This window comes from Diuraphis noxia, unplaced genomic scaffold, assembly GCF_037042655.1.
Source record: "Diuraphis noxia isolate RWA-SAM2 unplaced genomic scaffold, SU_Dnox_SAM2 contig0003, whole genome shotgun sequence".
In the NCBI taxonomy this organism is placed as follows: Eukaryota; Metazoa; Arthropoda; class Insecta; order Hemiptera; family Aphididae; genus Diuraphis; species Diuraphis noxia.
Genome location: NW_028301713.1, coordinates 5,952,493 through 5,972,267, shown reverse-complemented (window position 1 = coordinate 5,972,267; position 19,775 = coordinate 5,952,493). Strand labels below are relative to the sequence as shown.

The following is a 19,775-nucleotide window of genomic DNA, read 5'->3' as shown; positions in this document are numbered from 1 at the left end:
CCACATTTTTTTTTACATGCATTCAAATTTTAATTTTGACAACATACGTAAAAATCACGAAAATTCGTAAATTATTTTATTCTAGAAATTCATAAAGATTTTCCTTTTATACCTAAGATTTGAAAATTGAATACAAGATTCCTTACAAATTTGTCAATCTTTATCACAAAAAAAATGTCCACCAGAAATTCAAATTAAATTTTTATTAGCATTTGAATTTCAAATATTGACAAAAATTCGTCAAAACCATGAATATTTGCAAATTATTTTGTAGTTCAAAATTCATAATATTGTTTGTATTTATATCTTAGGTTATAAAATTTAACACCAAGGTTTCCATAAATTTTTCTTCAAATAGCTATAGAGAAAATTTGAAGCGTCATTATAGGAAAAATGTTTTGAGCGTTTGAGTTTTAAATTTTTATGAAATAGCGTAATGATAACGATTTATCCTCAAACCAGGTACATGTATATCTATGATAATATAAAGTATTATGAATTATGATAATTACATGATAACTACACTAATATTGATTAACCATGCCATATGCAAAATGCGTCTTAATTGAAAAATAAAATATTTATTTCAAAATAGAATATATGACAATATTTAAATATAATATATCTTAGACTGACAAATCATCTCCGTTCAGAATCGTTTTTCGTATACAATGATACCTATCATTGCATTCAAATTTAATCCCATCCATTACAGTAACCTACAGTACAGCACAGCGACATCCACGACTTACCCGCTTTTTTTTTTATTGCGGTTTTGGGTTGTGGTTGGGTCATATAATTTTGCGCTTATGGGCTACGGCCATCAAATGTAATATTGTATTAATTAAAATATTTATAGTATAATAAGTTCGTAGGAATTGATATTTTATTATTTATTTAAACGGAATACCTGTTTTTATTATTATTATTTAGATTGAGATTTTTACGCTACGAAAATTGCACAAGCACTACAATTTTTAGCTTCGTGGAATATGTAAGGTTAATATAAGAAGTTTATTAGTTTTACTAAACAAAGCATTTGGTTAAATGATGCAAATTTTGTCCAAATTAAATAGTATGTAAGGAGAAATATTTCAATGGTTGATGTTTGTATTATTAATAGATATTGTTTAAGTTATTTTTTCTATTTACTCATATTCTATTGAGTACCTTTTTTTTCATCCTCACATCCTCGACCTGCGCGCACAGGTCCGACCAGCACTTTCTTTTCGCCTCCCTAATGGCAGTGCGCAGGTGTTTCCTGGCCGAGGTGAATGAGAATCTCGCTTCCTGGACTCCTGGCTGTCCGGGACGCTTGAGTCGATCTTGGTAAGTCCTTCGGAGCGAAAGACAATTTCGTCGAAAGTCACTGCAGTGTTGGGACTTATCAAGATAAATTTATCTAGATAAATTATCTAGATAGATTTTTAGTCATCTTTTATCTTATCTAGATAAATAATTCCAAGTTATCTAATTAATTATCTAAGATACATTTTTTACTCATCTAGATAATTTTATCTAGATAATGTCTGTATTCTTGCCGAGATTAGAATATTTTTTATTCTTATATTTTGTATTAATAATCGTAAATCGTAATTCGTATATTAGTTAATAGTTAATGGGTTATTTTTGGTTGAGTTAGTAATGTAATGTAATATTACATTCATCCTCAGGATTCTCTACTCAACAGCGTCATCTGAAAGATCCTTTTCAACGTTAAAAAGATTGAAGTCGTACTTGAGAAATAGTAAAAGCGAAAATTGACTAATAGGATTAGCCCTCATGTCAATTCATCGAAGTATTTCAATAGACACTCAAGAATTTATAAACGAATTCGCATATCTGGCTCGCTAATTTGATTTTGTCCTTTAATTTAACTTATATAAATATATAATATATTAATATAGGTACCTATGTGTTTTATTCTGTAGTGATTTTCATATTATTATTATTATTATTATTATATCGTGTATCATATTCTCTGTTTGCGTTTTCGCCGTGCGTCGGGCCGACCACGACGACAACCACTTATTTAATATGCTAAATACTTATATATAATTTTTTATTATTATGTTATTTATAGTTTCATACTGAATCGTCAATGCCGATGAATAACTTTTGATATTATATTATAATTCAGTCCCCGTCTAGTCCGGCGCGTAGGCGAATTTTTATAATATTATATTTAATATTTATGCTTTTAAAATTTTTTTTTTATTTTTTTGTTAGAAAAAATTCTGACAACAGATGACGATCGTGGCCATCACCTACAATTCAATTTAATGATTTAATTTAATGTATATAATTATTAAAATAAAGTTAGTTTATAATATTGATTACCTATAGGTAGATAAATTTTTTTATCCCCCCCCCCCCGAAATTAATTTCTATATGCGCCACTAGATAGGTACTACATATTAAATACATAGCCTTATACAAAACCTAGGATACATAACATCGTTTGGTCAAACGTTTAAATGTAAAAATAATGTATTGATCGACGAGTCATTATCGCATAATCACGCATGTACCTACTGAAGAAAGTATATTACTTAGACAGGCGATTAGTAATAGTGCCAAAAGAAAAGGCTTAGAAGATATTTGCGAAAGGTCTTCTAAAATATTGCATCGTGAATTAAAAAATGATGATCTCAATTTAACTCATAATGATTGTAATTTCATTCGAAAAAATATTTATAATGCTAGAAAAGCTATACAACCAAAAATTCCAAAAACTATTGACGATGTTCATAATGTTCTAAATGATTTAAAACTAACAACGAATAGAGACGAATTTTTTTTATTAGTTTATGATAAAGTTAGTAATATTATAATATTCCAGTAGAAAACTTAAAATTGTTATGCTCGAAAAATATTATTTATGTATAGATGGAACATTCAAAAGTGTTCCAAAGATGATGTTTACTCAAATGTTTACAATCCACACAATGCATAACAACCTTTACATTCCTTTAATTTTTTGCTTACTCAAAGATAAAAGCACTCAAATATATACACAAACTTTTCAATTATTAGTCGACGAATTTATTAAGATTAATTTAATTTTTAAACCAGAATTCATATATTATGCAGATTTCGAGAACGCAATTCATTTAGGCGCTCTTTCAACATGGTCAGATATTATTATTAAGGGCTGTCGGTTTCACATTGCACAAAGCTGGTGGAGAAAAATATAAACTTTAGGACTTAGTAATGAATATAAACAAGATTCTGAACAAGGTAAATACTTTAAATATTTTTTTGAATTACCATTCTTAAACCCTGAGGAAGTTGCAGATTGTTTGATAGAAGATCTAATTTCTATTCAACCAAATGATCAACGAATACAAGAATTTATGGATTATATATTAAATAATTATATTGACTCAGAAGCGGGTTAAATGTATTTAGATATCTACTTTAGGTGGCGTTGCATAGCAAGTCGAGGGATATTTTCGATTTGTACGGAGCGGAGTGACGGCGCCGAGGAGCGTATAGCGACGAGTGCCGAAACACTACGCGCAGTCACATTTTTTGCATTTCACATTTTAGTAGACATTTTATAATTATAAATAATTATAATTATACATAGGTGGTGAAGGAAAAATCGTAGAAATAGATGAGTCAAAATTCGGCAAAAGGAAATACCATAGAGGCCATCGTGTCGAAGGTCAGTGGGTGTTTGGTGGCGTGGAACGTGAAACTGGGAGATGTTTCTTAGTTCCTGTTGAACGCCGGGACCAGTGTTAGGACTTATCTAGATAAATTATCCAGATAATAATTATTTTATCTTTTATCTTATCTAGATAAATAAATATAAGTTATCTAAGTATTTATTTTAGATAAATATTTGACTTATCTAAATAAATTTAAAAGATACATTTTTTAGTGAAAATTAGATAGATCTGTACCAAAAATATTATTAACTATGTGAATTTTGTTTTTGGTCCACTCGACAACTTCTTCAGCAGGGTGACTTCCCAAATTTTTATTTATACTTTGTTACTCCCTAGAGCCCCTTGGATCTTATTGGTTCCTTATATAATTATATGTGTTGAAGTTAATGTTTGGTGATACACATCATGATATAATAAGTTAAGTCGAAAATAAACATATTATTATAGGCATGTACTTACATGATATTATATATGTTTTTTTAAATTAGTTGTTTTAATTTTAATTTCTATAATTATCTGTTATTTATCTGGATAAAATATTTTTATCTTTTATCTTTTTGTTAGATGAATTAAATTTGTTTATCTTTTATCTGTATCTTAGATAAAATTTAGTGTTGTTATCTTTATCTTTATCCAGATGATTTTTTTGTTATCTGTTCCCAACACTGGCCGGGACAAGGATACGTTGTTGGCGGCAATAACGGATTGGATTTTGCCAGGAACTACGATAATTAATGAATGTTGGAAAGTAAGTTTACGATATTATAAAATCTAATTAAATCAGGTTATTTAACATCAAATATAAATTCAGAGTTACGATTGCTTGAAAGATAATGGGTATCAACATTTGACGGTGAATCACTCAATACAATTTAAAAATCCTGAAACTGGCGCCCACACAAACAATGTTGAGGGAATGTGGCGTCATGCAAAAGCGTCAATGGCGCAGTATTCTAGAAAAAAGCACTTCTATGCAGGTTATCTGGCCAAATATATGTTCCTGAAGTCATGCCGAGCATCAAGGTTAGACCCTTTATCTGAATTTTTTCAACTTGCTCGTGTAGTGTACGAACCTTCCAGACAAATGCAGAAGGTTGTAGTTGCTGAACATTCTGATACTTCAAATTCAGATGATTCGGAAGATGAGTTCAACTAATAATTGATTTTATATTATTTTAAATAAAAATAAATTTTTAATGTATTATTATATTTATATTACACAAAGCTATGTTACTAGTTAGATCACATTACACAATTATTACACTAAAAACTTCTTTATGTCATTACACACCGAATGAAAAATAAAAATTTCCAAAATGTTTAGGTATTGATATTTTTAACTCAAAAACACTATTTTTTGAAAAATTGAGCATTTTGAAGTTTTTTCAACATAACTTCTATTAGAAGTTTGAGCGACTTTTTTTAAAGTGCCATCAAATTAAGCATACAAAAACACACATTTTGCAAAAAAAAAATTCAAAAAATCGCTTGGGAGCTAAAGTAGAATTGTTCCTAATTAATAGTCTGCCTTAAACTCAGGTGCATTTAAAATATTTTCAAATATGCATTTATACGCAAAATAAAATGTCAAAACTAGGTAGCTTTGTGAAACGTATTGATTTAGTATTCTACTATTTCTGTGATATTTGTAACAAATATTATGCAAATGCTACAAGTCCTAAGCACAAATAATAAATAATAATCATAAATAAAATGGTTAAAAGTTATAGTTAGACATAAAGATATTTTTAATTTTTATCTTTTTATTTTTCAGATCGTAAAAAATGTCTCATTGAACAATTTAGTCTGCGTGTGTGCTAAAAAAAATTAAAATTAAGTAATCATAATTAGAAAAAACATGTGTCATTTTGTAAAATAGCTTTAAAATATCAAAATTCAAAAACTCAGACAAAAAACAACAAAGACTCAATGGCATATTTTCATAAAAAACTAGAACATTCATTTGAAACCGGTGTAATAACAATATAACATTCTACAAAATGAGTAAGTACCAACCTATCTAATAATCTAATTTGTTTTAATTTATATCTACAAATGTAGGTATATTTCAATTAAAAAAATTTTAAGATATTTCCAAATCAAAAGTATCATAACTTATTTTTACAGAATAACAATTTGATGGATTTAAAAATATTCTTATCTCCTGTTTTGTTTATAAGAATTAAAAATTAAAATATTTGGTGATTTTTAAAATATTGAATTCAACAAACTTATTTTTAGTAAAATTGTTAAAGAAATTACCTGACCAACATTTTCTATGATTTTTCAAGCAATGATGGAACTTTGAATATCATAGTCAACGCCGATAGATTAAATATTAAGATTATAATAAAATATAACAAAGACATTTATAGTAGTGAATATAACGAAATACATTAATACATTTCAGAATTTAAATATAATTGCAAAAGTTTAACTTAATATTATAAGTCATTAAAACACGATTTTTGAGTAATTAATAATTATTACATTTTTTTTTTTTATGTTTTCCTTTTTAGTAAATTTAGAACATAGAATAGACATACTAGGTAGAATAGATTTAAGACTATGTGCGAAAACCAGTGCAGCCAACCGCACATGGCCTACCGTTCGATCGTTATCTTTATACCGACGTCTGTTATCACCGCATAATGAATACGGGCGTTTTGCAGACGTGATAGATATTATTATTACTATTTACTATTTAGTATTTAGTATTTAGTATTCCTCGACTTGTCATACAAACTTTATATCGTACTTACTACCAGATTCACAAACAAAGAACAAGTTGCAAGAGTACATTATAGCTTACGACTTAACAAGACAAATTTGGCTGTGCTTATTATACGCACGAATCATCCATATTTGTAGAAATCGGATCGAGGTCGCAATTTGTTCGTTTATTTTTTATCTGTTTTTCTCCTTCGATTTTTCTGTCTAGAAGTGACGTGACAAACGAAATCCATTCATCGCGTAATTGCGTAACCTTTCGCTACTGGAATTTTTTCCAGAGGTTTTAGATTATGACTGACGAAAAATTACCGCCCATGATGGTCCCAGACGATCCAGTTGATGACGAGGACGACGATATTTTCAGTTCAACAATAGATGTGAGTAGCTGTGGTGTTTGTTTTGGGCGTTTCAGGTAAAAAGAAAATTGTTTTAACCTGATCTTCTATTCTGTTTTAAGGATCTTAGCAGTATACGCAATGAAGAGCTTTTCGCATCGTTAGCAACAGTTCCTCCCCCATTGACCAACATTAGTTTAAATGAAGAATCATCCACACTGCTTGAATCAGATGAACTGTTAAACAATGATCATAAAGAGGTGAGTTTTGCCAATGGTTATAAGGCACGAGAAATTGTAATTTAGTGTAATAAAAAAAATAAATACTAATATGGGTACCTTCAGGCTACAGTAAATGTTGCAGGATTCTAGTAGGGGACAACCCTAATCAATTAAATAGATTTGTACCAATTAAAGCAAAGATTTAAAATATGTTATTTAATAATAGTGTCCAAACCAAATAAAATTTGTCATTAAAATCAGTCACACAAAAAGTGTATAGATATTTATCTAAGTATGGTATCCAAATATCTCTTATTATAAATTATATTTTCATTTGAAATTGTTTATTATCAAATCTCAACTATGAGTAATGACTAATGGCAATGTCTTATCTTAATACTGTAATATATAAATATACTATTTTACTTTAATGTCTATTATATGTTTATTATCAGTATTTATCATTGATATCAATTTCCTCCCATTTATTTGAAAATAATTATTAGCTATAATACCTTACATTATGCAGTAAACTGTAAATTGTCTTTGTTATGTTTATATATATATATATCAGTTTATTATCATAATTTACAAAATATGTCAACCTAACTTCTGATTTTTCCATCCGAAATCTAGACATAATATGTGTTGGATTAATTTTTGTATTATCAAATAATTTCATTAATATAATAAATAAATATTATGTTTTATTTATTCTTTCTTAATTAATTTTATTCATTAAAAAATAAATATCCCAATGAAAACAAAGTTAATGTTATAACTATGATTTTTTTAATGCCTTCACAGTGTATTGTGTTTATATTTTATACAAATAATTGAATGCTTACCTAAATAGAGTTTGTTTAATTTTATGTTTTACTATGATGTGTATTTTTATTTTTATTTTTTTACCCATTAACATTGTGATAATTAAATATCAGTGCATTTTTAAGAAACATGAGTAACATACAAATTAAATATTAACTATACCTAATAGTTTTTGGCACTAATACGTTTATTATTTAATTATTTATTTTTATTATTATTGTTTAAGGTGCAGCAGATGACTAGTAAAAATGTAATTTCTAATGGATTTGAAGATGAAATCAATTTAAAAGAAAGCGATACTCCTTCAGTTTCTGAAGAAGTTAATCAAGAAGAGAATATACCAAAAGTGTCTACCAACGATATAAACTTTGAAAATGTTGAAAACGGTTTTATTAAAATATCCATATCTGAGACAACTAAGGTTGGAGAAGGCATGAGCTCATATGTTGCATATAGAGTTGTTACTCGTACAAATATGACTATGTTTAAAACTAATAATATGGCAGTGCTTAGAAGGTTCAGTGATTTCTTAGGATTACATAATAAGCTAACAGAAAAATATTTAAGAAATGGGCGTCTCATACCCCCGGCTCCTCAAAAAAATATGTTAGGTATACGCGGCATAAACAAATTGTATATGTATGAAATAAAATAAGATAAATCTAATATTTTCAAATTGTATAAAGGTTCGACCAGAATTAAAATATCTGGAAACCAATCAGATCAAGCAACATCAGCAGAATTTATAGAAAAAAGGCGTTTGGCATTAGAAAGATTTTTAAAAAGGATTGCTCTACATCCAATTCTTCGGAACGATAAAAGCTTTTGTGATTTCCTAGAACAAGGTATTTTATACATTTTTATCATGATTGATACATAATAATTTGTCCTTAATAAAACTTGTTTAGATTGTGAACTTCCAAAGGCTACTAGTACATCTGCATTAAGCGGTGCTGGCGTCATGAGACTTTTTAATAAAGTTGGAGAAACTGTTAACAAAATCACTTATAAAATGGACGAAAATGAACCAGTAACTATAGTTTTATTCATTATTTTTTTTTTAACTTCATGAATTAATGAAAAATTTTTAGTGGTTTGAAGAAAAAGAAGTACAAATAGAAAATTTGGATTTGCAACTTCGCAATTTACATGGAGCTGTTGAAGCATTAGTGATTAACCGTAAGGAATTAGCAAATTCAAGTGGATCTTTTGCAAAATCTGCGGCAGTATTGAGTAACTGTGAAGAACATACTGGATTGTCTCGCGCTTTATCACAACTTGCCGATGTATTTGAAAAGGTTAAATATTAATCCACGCAGTTTTATGAATTTTTTTTGTCTTGCAATTATTTTGTATTAATTAAATTATTGAATATTATCACAATAATACCCACTATAATATGTAATTTACTATTTTAATCTTTAATAAATTTTCCATCAACTAAAAGTTTTTGGTCAACTATTAATAATAAAAATATTATGTGACACTCGCAATTAAATCTTTATAATGCAATTTTTTTTCATTATTATTTGTATATTATAGGTTGAATCTGTAAGAACTGAACAAGCCAATACAGATTTCTCTATTTTTTGTGAACTGTTAAAGGATTATATTGGCCTTATTGGAGCTGTAAAAGTATGTCATACTTAATTCAATTCCCTATAAATATCACAGATAAAATAAAATATATATATTCAATCTGTGATTATACTATTATTATTAAAATTATTTGCTTAAAATTTCTCTAGAATGTATTTCATGAACGAGTTAAAGTCTATCAAAACATGCAACATGCACAAATGATATTAACGAAAAAGCGGGAACAAAAAACCAAGCTAGAACTTACGGGACGTTTAGACAAAGTAGGCTTTGTTACAAATGAAGTGTCTGAGGTAAATTCTATAGTAACTAATAATAGTTTTAATAATCAATAAAAAATAATTATTATTATTGTTTTGTTTTTAGTGGGAAGCCAAATTATCCAGATGTCAAGATGAATTTGATCAAATTTCTAAAACCATTAAAGTAGAATTTGAACAGTTTGAGATAAACCGAATCAAAGAGTTTAAGACAGTTATATCATCATATCTTGAAGAAATGATAAATCATCAAACTCAGGTAACATTATCATTTTATATATTTTTAAACTAGTTACTATATTATAACATTTAGTGTGAAAACAAAAAATTAAATTGAAAATAATTTTTTTTTATGATTAAGAATTTCTTGGTTGATTATATTAACGCTGTGTCCTACGTGAACGCGGCAAAAAACAAAACAGCTTGTATTTTGTCACATCGCGTCGCGACGCGGAAAAGGAACAGCATGGTCAGGATAGAATTCGTCCACACTCGCCGCGTTCGTCGCGTTTACGTAGGACACAGCGTAATACATTAAGGAGGGTGTCACACACTATTTGTTTTTCCCCTCTACTCCATGCACAACATCATAAATTTATGTTTGGCAGAACCTGTGCTATTACTTTTAAAATCTGAGTGAATTCATTTATTTCCAAACTTTTAATTTTTATGCAAGTTATTGTATAAATTATTACAATTTAAAAATTCTTATAAGTTGTATAAATTCATTTTACAAAACCAATGAATTAGTATTGATATCCTGCCGTTTCATAGGTGTTATGTTACCTGGAAAATAAAATAGTTAATATGATTGGTCCAATCAGATTGGAAATAATTTTACACCAGTATTTTATATTTGGTCGAAACAACCCAAATTATGTTAAAAATTGTGTAGTTTACATTTAATAGTATTTAAAATGGGGTAAATCTAGAGCATTTAATTTATCAATACCGTTCATAATCAGCTAGAAATTTAATAAATATTCATGTTTTAATCCCTAATCAGCTCAAATGTAATTATTGAAACTACTCCTCTATTTTGCGCTCAATGGTATTATAGTTTGAAATACTTTTATTTTGACAAATTTATTTTTTCTTAGATTATAAAACATTGGCAAGCGTTTATTCCTGAAGCTAAAGCCATAGCCTGACCCAATTCTAATGACCCAAGTGATTTGGCTTCTAACAAGCGTAAAGAACCAGTTCACATTTTAGAATTTGCTGGAAATATATTGGAAGCATATATAGAGTCATAAATTCAAAATGTACTACTCAAATTTGTTTTTTTAATTAAGTGTTTATCATATTGTGTTGAGTTCATTATTTATCCCAAAATACTCGTGTATTTCTCCAGTAATATTATTATTATATATATTTTTTTTTTAATATTCTATTACATTAATTTATCTTTATTTTTATATTATCAATCCATAAATACATATATATATATACACACACTTAACATGTATATTTATATTACAATAATTATTGATGTTTACCTATTTGCTATTAATTATTGTAAAACCAATTATCTTTATTGTATTGTTGTTATTGGTACATTTCACAATCTTGTGTAATCGCCTATTATAAATTACGGAAACAAATAATTTGATACTAGTTATAAATTATTTATTGTTAAAATTATTATATATAATATACATTTACCAATTAAATCAGTCATCTATAAGTTTTGGAACTACTAGTCTTTTTTTATTCTATATTCAACTTAAAAATATTTATTTTATTTTTATGTAGGTACATACTGTTGGCAGAACTCGAAAAAAAGTGTTCTGAATCTGAAGCAACAATCTAAATTAGAAACACAGTGGAAATTATTATATTTTATCACCAACATAACAACACTAACTTTATATTATCCACTTAAATGCATAATTATTATGTATTAATTTATATAATATACTTTTTTACTTAATATTATGATAAATATACCTTATACGCATGTACAGACTTCATTTATAAGACATGCATAGTAAAAAATTGGGACTTTACTCATCCTTCAAAAAAAAAAAAATGATTCTATGACAGGGTATCAACTTCATTGTAACAATGTGTTAGGAGCCTTGTATTAAATTTTCAAGTTTTTCTACCTAACAAATAAATTTTAATCGATATTTATATAAAAAAAAAACTAAAAAAGTTAAAAAATTTAATTGTTATAGACAACAGCTCAAAACAAATCAAAATATTTTGAAAATATAGAAAATGCCTATATAAACATTCAGTTAAAATTTCAAATATCTGCGATCATTTGTTTTAGAGTTACACCAAAATAAGAAAATCGCTAAATGATAAATTTATAATGAAAATCCAATATTGTAAAAATTTAAATGTCAAACGCTCGTAAAAATGTAATTTAATTTCTGAATTTCTGGTGAGCATTTTTTTTTTTTGTGATAAAGATTGACAAACTTATAATGAATCTTGTATTAAATTTTCAAATCTTAGATTTATAAAGAACATTTTTTGTGAATTTCTAGTTAAAAATAATTTGTGAATTTTTGTGATTTTTACGTATTTTGTCAAAATTCAAACTTTGAATGCTTATAAAAACAAATTATGACTATGAATTTATTTTATTTTTCAACTGCATTATACATTTATAACTCAAAAAAGTCAAAAAATTTTTGAAAATTAAACTGTATATAGATAACACTACATAAACATTTGGTCTAACAAACTGTTGGAAAATGTTTACTTTTGACCTCTATAATGCACCAAGGATATTCAATTTTACATCGGAAACCACCCCCAAAGTTTGAAATTGAAGCATAATTTCGACTAGTTAAGCTGTACACAGAAACAAAAACAAAAAAAACACATCATGGTAAAATCAATACATTCATCACTTCGTTTTTCAGAATCTAAAAAGAAACACACATCATGGTAAAATCAATACATTCCTTGCTCCGCTCAGAATCTAATAACCTTTAACATGCAAATATTCAATTTCGTCAAAATTTTAATTTCAAACACTCATGAAAAAATAGATTTGCCTAATAAATAACCCCGGAAAAAATAACCCTATAATAAAATTGATTTGTAAGGTGTACAGCTGCAAACTATACTAACAGCTACTACTGCAGGCACCTACCTATTTGTAATACAATTCAATTTCAATAATATAATAATAATTTAAAACAAATTGTCAATTTTTTCAATTACGGTAAAAACGAATGGAAATGTCAATAATATATAAATAAAAAATATTCACCATAAATGTGTAATACAATGATCATGATCAATTTTAATTAAACGTTTTTTTTATCGGAAGTTTTTAAAATACATGGACATTTGTGACTATTTTTTTTGCAGCATTTCCACCTTATAAAATTTAAACACTCTTTGTGTACAACATATACATACACTTTTTAAATGCCAACTTTTCTTTGCCCTTCTGGCTCTCAAAAATATCTAGTATATCCATATTATTATTCAAATAGAAATTAAAACAAAGCACAGAGAAATATATAATATACGAAAGCACACTGTAGTACCAAATACTGAGAAATAAACTCACAGGACTTGACAAATTTTATAAATTACCGATTCTATTAGAACATTAAAGATAAAGGTACCTTTCTAATATTATATAATTTATCCATTATAATATTATTTCACATTGTCGCTGTACCTTGTTATTATATATCTGATCGATATGACAGACAGACTGGCATCGTGCTCTGAATCGTTTTTATTGTAGGTAATCAATAATTTATCATTGAATCCAAAATTAACGTCATTTGTGGGAACATAAAAATTGTACGTAGGTAATAGGTATATTAAACATTTTTTAATTTTTTTCACGCAATGACATATTAACACCAATATTTAGATTTGCAAAATCTCATTTGGGGTTATTTTTCACGGGGTTATTTTTTCGCGGTACCGAAAAAATAATGTGGCTGAGTGGCTGTACTCTTATAACTTTGTTGTTGAATTAATGAAAACTAATGAGGGTCGAGGGATCGTAAGTTTACAAATTGTATAACTGACCTTAACTATTTCAGGAATCCCGGAATAAAAATCCCCCGACGAACGACCCCGGAAAAAAAATCCCCAGATTATATTATTGCATTACATTAATTTATATTTTTTACATTAATTTTTACATTACATTAATTTATAATTTATACTTCAAATGTTACAGTAATTGTTATATCATTGTGCGGTGTAGTGTATACCTTTGATATTATATAAAATAAGGTATAAAGTAACACCTATCTATCTTATATGTAATGGGCTCAGGAACATAATTTAGATACTCGCTATCCAGTATTTCCACCTTGTACATGAAATGTACATCAAACTACCTAATCAAATGACGATAGTAATAGACACCGAACAAATAATGTCACGGAAGGATGGAACAATCGATTTTCCCATTTAATTGGCATTAAACATCCCACAGTTATTTTTACTTTTTTTCTGTTAGTTTTGTTTCAAGTTCACATTTTTTTTTTTTTGACAACTGGAACGTCTGGAACAACTGTTCATCATGATGATTTATGGATATATCCAATCTTTTTATTCGTAAACTAGCTTCTTTGTCTAATAAAGAACATATTTACCGTTGAAAATATCTATAAAAAATAAATATGATTAAATAACAATATACAAAAGGTACGAGTAGATTAATTTGGAATTTAGGACAAATAATAGTTTTACTTTATAATAATTTACCTTTCATGTTAGGCAAATCATGTTTTTTAATTGGGTATGTTGTTTTCAATAGCATTGTTGACTCTGGTTGATGTAGATTTTTCTCTGGAGTACAGGGAACCATTTCTTAAACAAATAAAGTGGTCAATTTACATGTGACCTATTAATTCTGATGATTTAATTGCAACAGTTTAATAAGTAATACCATAATAATAAGTGTTGTAATATTTTTAGTTAAACATTTTTTTTACAACAATTAATTATTCAATTGTGAAAATATGAACTAGCTACACAATAATTTATATAATAAAATTGTAAACAAATTTAAAGCTTATTAGATCAATAATGGTAAATTTTTCTCCGGGCAAGTCATGGTATCCGGAGAACAAGTACCGTCATCCCCCACTCCGGGGCATGGCAGAAACCTACGGGTGCCCCAATAGAAATTCTGCCTAACAGGCGTCCGAACTAGGCCTTCGGACCTACTCTCGGACATAGCGCCTTACGAAAAAAAAAAATCCCACAGTTTGGCATTTAATAAGAAAAATGAAAAACTAGGTTGCATCGGATTACGCGCAAAATTAGCATTGGATGACGTTGGAGAAACCAATAAGAAAACAACCAAACTTGGACAGATGCGGACGGAAGTAAGATTAAAAGACCTTTGTGCCCGGTTTATTAGTGGAAGAATAAATATTCCGGATTTTTTAAATTCAATAAGCCACAATATAAGAAAACAATCTAATAACTAACGAGTAACGGTGATTATTATTTTCGAAATATTTTTTTATATTTAAAATTGTTTATAACATTATATAATACCTATATTGATTTTTTGACTGATAACTATAATATAATATAATATATTTATTTGTAATTACATATTTTTTATTACTATTTCGCTACAGAATTTATTTAAAATTATTTATAATATTATATAATGTATTGATTTTTTGATTGATAACTTTAATATATAGTATACCTATTTGTAATTAAATATTAAAATCATTTTCATGTTGTGGTTGTGAGTAATAATGTAGGCTGGGGATTTTTTTTCCTAGGGTCGGGGATTTTTTTCAGGGGTCGTTCGTCGAGGGATTTTTTTTCCCGGGGATTTTTATTCCGATTACCCTATTTCAGGGCCTGTTATTCATTTCTGAATTACAAAAAAAATTGATGCTGCGTAAATATTTCGATTTTTCCGTAATTATATTTTTATTCTACGAATCTAAAATATGGAAAAAATCAACGAATCCAAAGCTATTAATCAATAACTAGACAAGGATGCCCGCAGAAATATAGATGAGCAGAGTAGTAAAAGTCTGATAATACAGCACATGCCACATAGGTACTATTTTTTTTTACAAGTCATAAAATAATTAATGTTAATTAAAATAGTGGAGGATGGCCATGGTCCCCCAGCACCCCATGCGGGTGCCCTCGTAACTAGTTACCCGCCACAAAACGTTTTAATAATATATCAAAAACATTTGAACACGTCAGTTAATAATTTTAGATTTTAACGATTCAAGAAAAGATACCATAGGAAGGGATATCATACATATCTAACCCCCCCCCCCAAAAAAAAAAAAAAAAATACCACCCATAGGGCTCGGAAACATAGTTTATATTTATACCATATAGGTACATTCGATGTTGCGACATAAATTCCAAATTATATTATGTTTTAATGTTTATAAAGCCTGTAAAGGGAAAAATATGAAAATCGGTAAAGACGAAAACACCGTCGCCTTACGTTCAAGCCATACAGCGATCATGCAGCCAGTTGGTGTCTGGGCGCCAGGACGTTTCGGCGCCAGTTACAGCGGCGCCTGAGGGGCGCTGTGTGTAAGACACCAAACAAATTTATTATACTATACATATTATTCGCTTATACGCACAGTGTATACTCGGCGACAGCGGTTCCAATAATTATTATATTATACGCGCATAAATAGGTACCTCCTCCCGAGAATTGCATATAGTTCGTTATCGTTGTTTCGTTTTCTGATAATGTACCGTATAAGAACGAAATAATAATTATATAATCATAATATTATAGGCAAGGAATAGTCCAGTTTTAATAGTTATAATAGTCTACATGGGCGGATAGGCCTACTGGGCAACCGGGCATTTCCCGGTGGGCCCCCTTCGTATCTCGGTAATGGGACCCTTTAATATAATGTATTATTAATTTTTTTTTCATGTGGGGGTTCCTTTTTAAAATTTTTCGGTAGGCCAAAAATGGCCTATCCACCCATGATAGTTCACGTTGAAAAAAAAAAAAAAAATGCCTAAATATTAGTATTAAAATTTATTTTATAATTTACTCCATTTATTTTAGTATATTATGTATATTCATTAAATTTTGAACACCCCCTCGAAACGTCATCCAAAATACGCCACTGTAGAAAACAAAATTGTTTTAATACAGATCTATAAGTTATAGACTATAACTATAATATATAAGTAGGTATGTTTTTAGGCTGATGGGTACAACTTTTCTGTGTAAAATATCTTGAATAACGTATATGTATTAAACCTATACGTCGGGAAATCGGAAAGTGATCAGTGATCACAATCGGACACACTGCATGGTAGACACATTGACATGTTGTGACTTATGCTTATGAACCAATAAGTGTAACCAGACCCCTATACCAAAAACCAGTGTCTATAAATAGTTTAAAATAATATGCAGAGAAAGACAATTGATCGAACAGTTTTATTTTCTATATATGTACGAGTAATATCTATATGACTATATATTTCCATAACCACCCGGACATCTGGAAAATATTATTTAAGCATATCCCATATTACAGACGACAAACAACAAACATAGAGGATTGCCCCCTTCGCCTTAGATATATAGGTCGTGGCACTGATTTTCTTATTCACCTTATATAATATTATTACGACTTACAGCATATACACATTTATTACGATGCTTGACTTTTGGAAAATAAAGAGTTGTGGCAGGTACTCTGCAGATGATACAAAAAAACATTTGCGTGCCTATAGTTCCTATACATTAGGTCAACCTTACCTAATCTAACCGTGGGACCGTGGATGCTTAACCAACCACAGCCCCTTTATTATATACTACAACAAACCATAAAGCATATTATATACTATGTACTTACTTTAAAATGTTTAACCATAAGTGTGCAAGCAGGTGGTAGGCTTCTCCTGGAGGCAATAATTGAGTAATACTGGAATTTTTTTCGAATGGATCAATAATAAATAATATAGTTTGAAATATTTTAATTCAGTAATTACTTATTAAATATATTCTATGTAATATGTCTTACGATATGAATAATTTTTTTCCATACTGTCTAAAAATCAGTTTAACCATTGAACGGTATATAAACAAAATACTTTAATTTAATGTTCTAAACAAACATTTCATATTAATTTTCATCTGATAAACTCACAAATGAGAATATTTTTCGAAATAAATAGGTATAACATTATCTTTTAGGACAAAAAATATTCTTTTCGTTAATGGTTACCTAGAAGTATATATTGTATAGTGGTAGATATTAGATGTACCTATCTACAACCGTGGTTACTGGTCACTAGTCCGTATGGTATTATCACCTTACCTATATGGTTTAAACACAATAATATTGAACGTAATAATTCCATAATCCACTGTATCAGATATTCACATATCAAAATAGTAAGCGTACATTAAAATATCTGAACAATAACAATTATTCGTGAGGTACTCAGTCCCCCTGCGTCTCCTCGCCCCATCTGCGTCAAGGAATGTTGCGTATACACGTATACTCCATCACATAATAACATATAATATACATAATTATAATAATATTATAACCACAGAATTCTGTATTATAACCATCTCGACGCCCAGTGAACCGTAAACTCAAAGTTGTTATAATATATTAAATATTTATACACCCGTGAAGGTGAAGGTAGGTACCTCCTATAGTCCTATGTGTGCAACGAAAGAAAAAAACTAGAACACATAATAATAACACATACCTAATAACTTATACCTAGGTATCTACTATGTTTGTAACCCGTCCACCGGGTACATATTATTTTACTTTACTGTAATATTGTTATTATAATATTCAACGTCGTGTCGTCGAATCTAACGCATGCGCACTATTGCTCCATGCAATTCGTCGAATATAAATATTATTACAATATATTACTGCACGGCGACCACAGTCATCACCTTTACACGCGCACGCATTAAAATATAATATTATATATGTATTGAGTATACGACATAATCGTCAAAGACGCTAAAGGTGGCTGCACAGTGCACACCTACTTCGTGTTTCGTGTCGTGATGTTCTTATTCAGACGTTTTGATTCGTCGAACCATACTTTTAATACCGTTTGTACCAAATGGTAACATCACACGATTCTATCCTAAGCAAACGTAACCGTGAAGTTAAAATATTTCAAGTTTTACATCGTGTGGTAACTGATGTTTGATAAAAATATTTAAATTATTATTATTTCATGCCTTCATGATAAATTTAAATAGTAAAAACTAAAAAACTGAGTGTCAAATTCAAAATGAATTCATATATATTTGTAAGTATATTTTATTTATTTATTCATGTGGATTTTAATTTCAAATGCTCCAAGTCCATCACAGTACAGTCATATTATAGGCAATTCAGTAAAGCCTACTTATAACAGACTCCCTATATATTGAGTATTATTAAAAATATTGACAATTATACAGGGGCACCATAACATTTTTCACGCCGGGGCTCTACAAAACCTAGTTGCCCATATTGTATACTAAATTATAGATTCTGATTCAGCAGTTTATTTTACAAATAAGTACCCATATTAGTTAAAATAAAATTTGTTAATACATACCTCTGTCTATTTTTGATTAATTGTAATGCACAAATTATAATGATTTTGCGTCGATATATATAGACTCATATTATATTCATAACTATTGTAGTGTAACAATTATAATATGTTACATGATACCTAAATATATATATATGTACTACACGTCTACACACTTAACATTATGTACGATGAACTGCTGACCAATACAATAATATTAACACACACTCATAACTGTAAGACCTATGGTCAATACACACCATGTATGAAGTAAGTTAGTTCACTGTGTACCTTAGACCTCAACACTCAACAAACATCGAACTCCGTATAACTACGATACAGTCAGATAGTTGGATAGAATATAATTTATATAGCTTGTGAGTATTATTATTTGTAAGTGTTTAATCTATAATAAAACTTAATGATAACTGAAACAGTGAAACGGAATCCTAGTTATTTAAATATATTTAAGATCCTGTTATATATATATATATCTACCCCTGGCTACGGTAATTATATCTATAGAGCCCTACGACTCTCACTGGATATCTTATATTTAACTGGTCGTTCCCCCGACCACGTTACAGT

General features: G+C 28.6%; 2 protein-coding genes and 1 long non-coding RNA gene across 4 annotated transcripts; 2 read left to right on the top strand and 1 right to left on the bottom strand.

Annotated features, from left to right (window-relative positions):
• Positions 1-3,619: 3,619 nt before the first annotated feature.
• On the top strand, positions 3,620-6,328 carry LOC149056597 (uncharacterized). Its single transcript, XM_089223132.1, has 5 exons — positions 3,620-3,670; positions 4,315-4,425; positions 4,489-4,700; positions 5,452-5,681; positions 6,197-6,328. Exons 1-4 carry the CDS (start codon positions 3,620-3,622, stop codon positions 5,456-5,458), a joined length of 381 nt encoding a protein of 126 aa, XP_089079258.1. The 3' UTR covers positions 5,459-5,681; positions 6,197-6,328.
• Positions 6,329-6,407: 79 nt separating this feature from the next.
• Positions 6,408-11,349, top strand: LOC107166968 (sorting nexin-2-like). Its single transcript, XM_015515834.2, has 10 exons — positions 6,408-6,787; positions 6,868-7,005; positions 8,021-8,405; positions 8,481-8,639; positions 8,703-8,824; positions 8,886-9,092; positions 9,337-9,429; positions 9,543-9,686; positions 9,760-9,912; positions 10,754-11,349. The coding sequence occupies exons 1-10, from the start codon at positions 6,701-6,703 to the stop codon at positions 10,802-10,804; spliced, it is 1,539 nt and encodes a 512-aa protein (XP_015371320.2). The 5' UTR covers positions 6,408-6,700; the 3' UTR covers positions 10,805-11,349.
• A 911-nt stretch (positions 11,350-12,260) lies between these two features.
• Positions 12,261-19,573, bottom strand: LOC149056596 (uncharacterized). Of its 2 annotated transcripts, none has more exons than XR_016191149.1 (4): positions 17,616-19,573; positions 17,480-17,548; positions 14,355-14,459; positions 12,261-14,254 (listed from the first exon to the last, which is right to left on the bottom strand). It is a non-coding gene; the product is annotated as an uncharacterized LOC149056596 (long non-coding RNA). The 2 variants fall into 2 exon arrangements; XR_016191148.1 differs by having other exon boundaries at positions 17,648-19,573.
• Between the last annotated feature and the right edge of the window lie 202 nt (positions 19,574-19,775).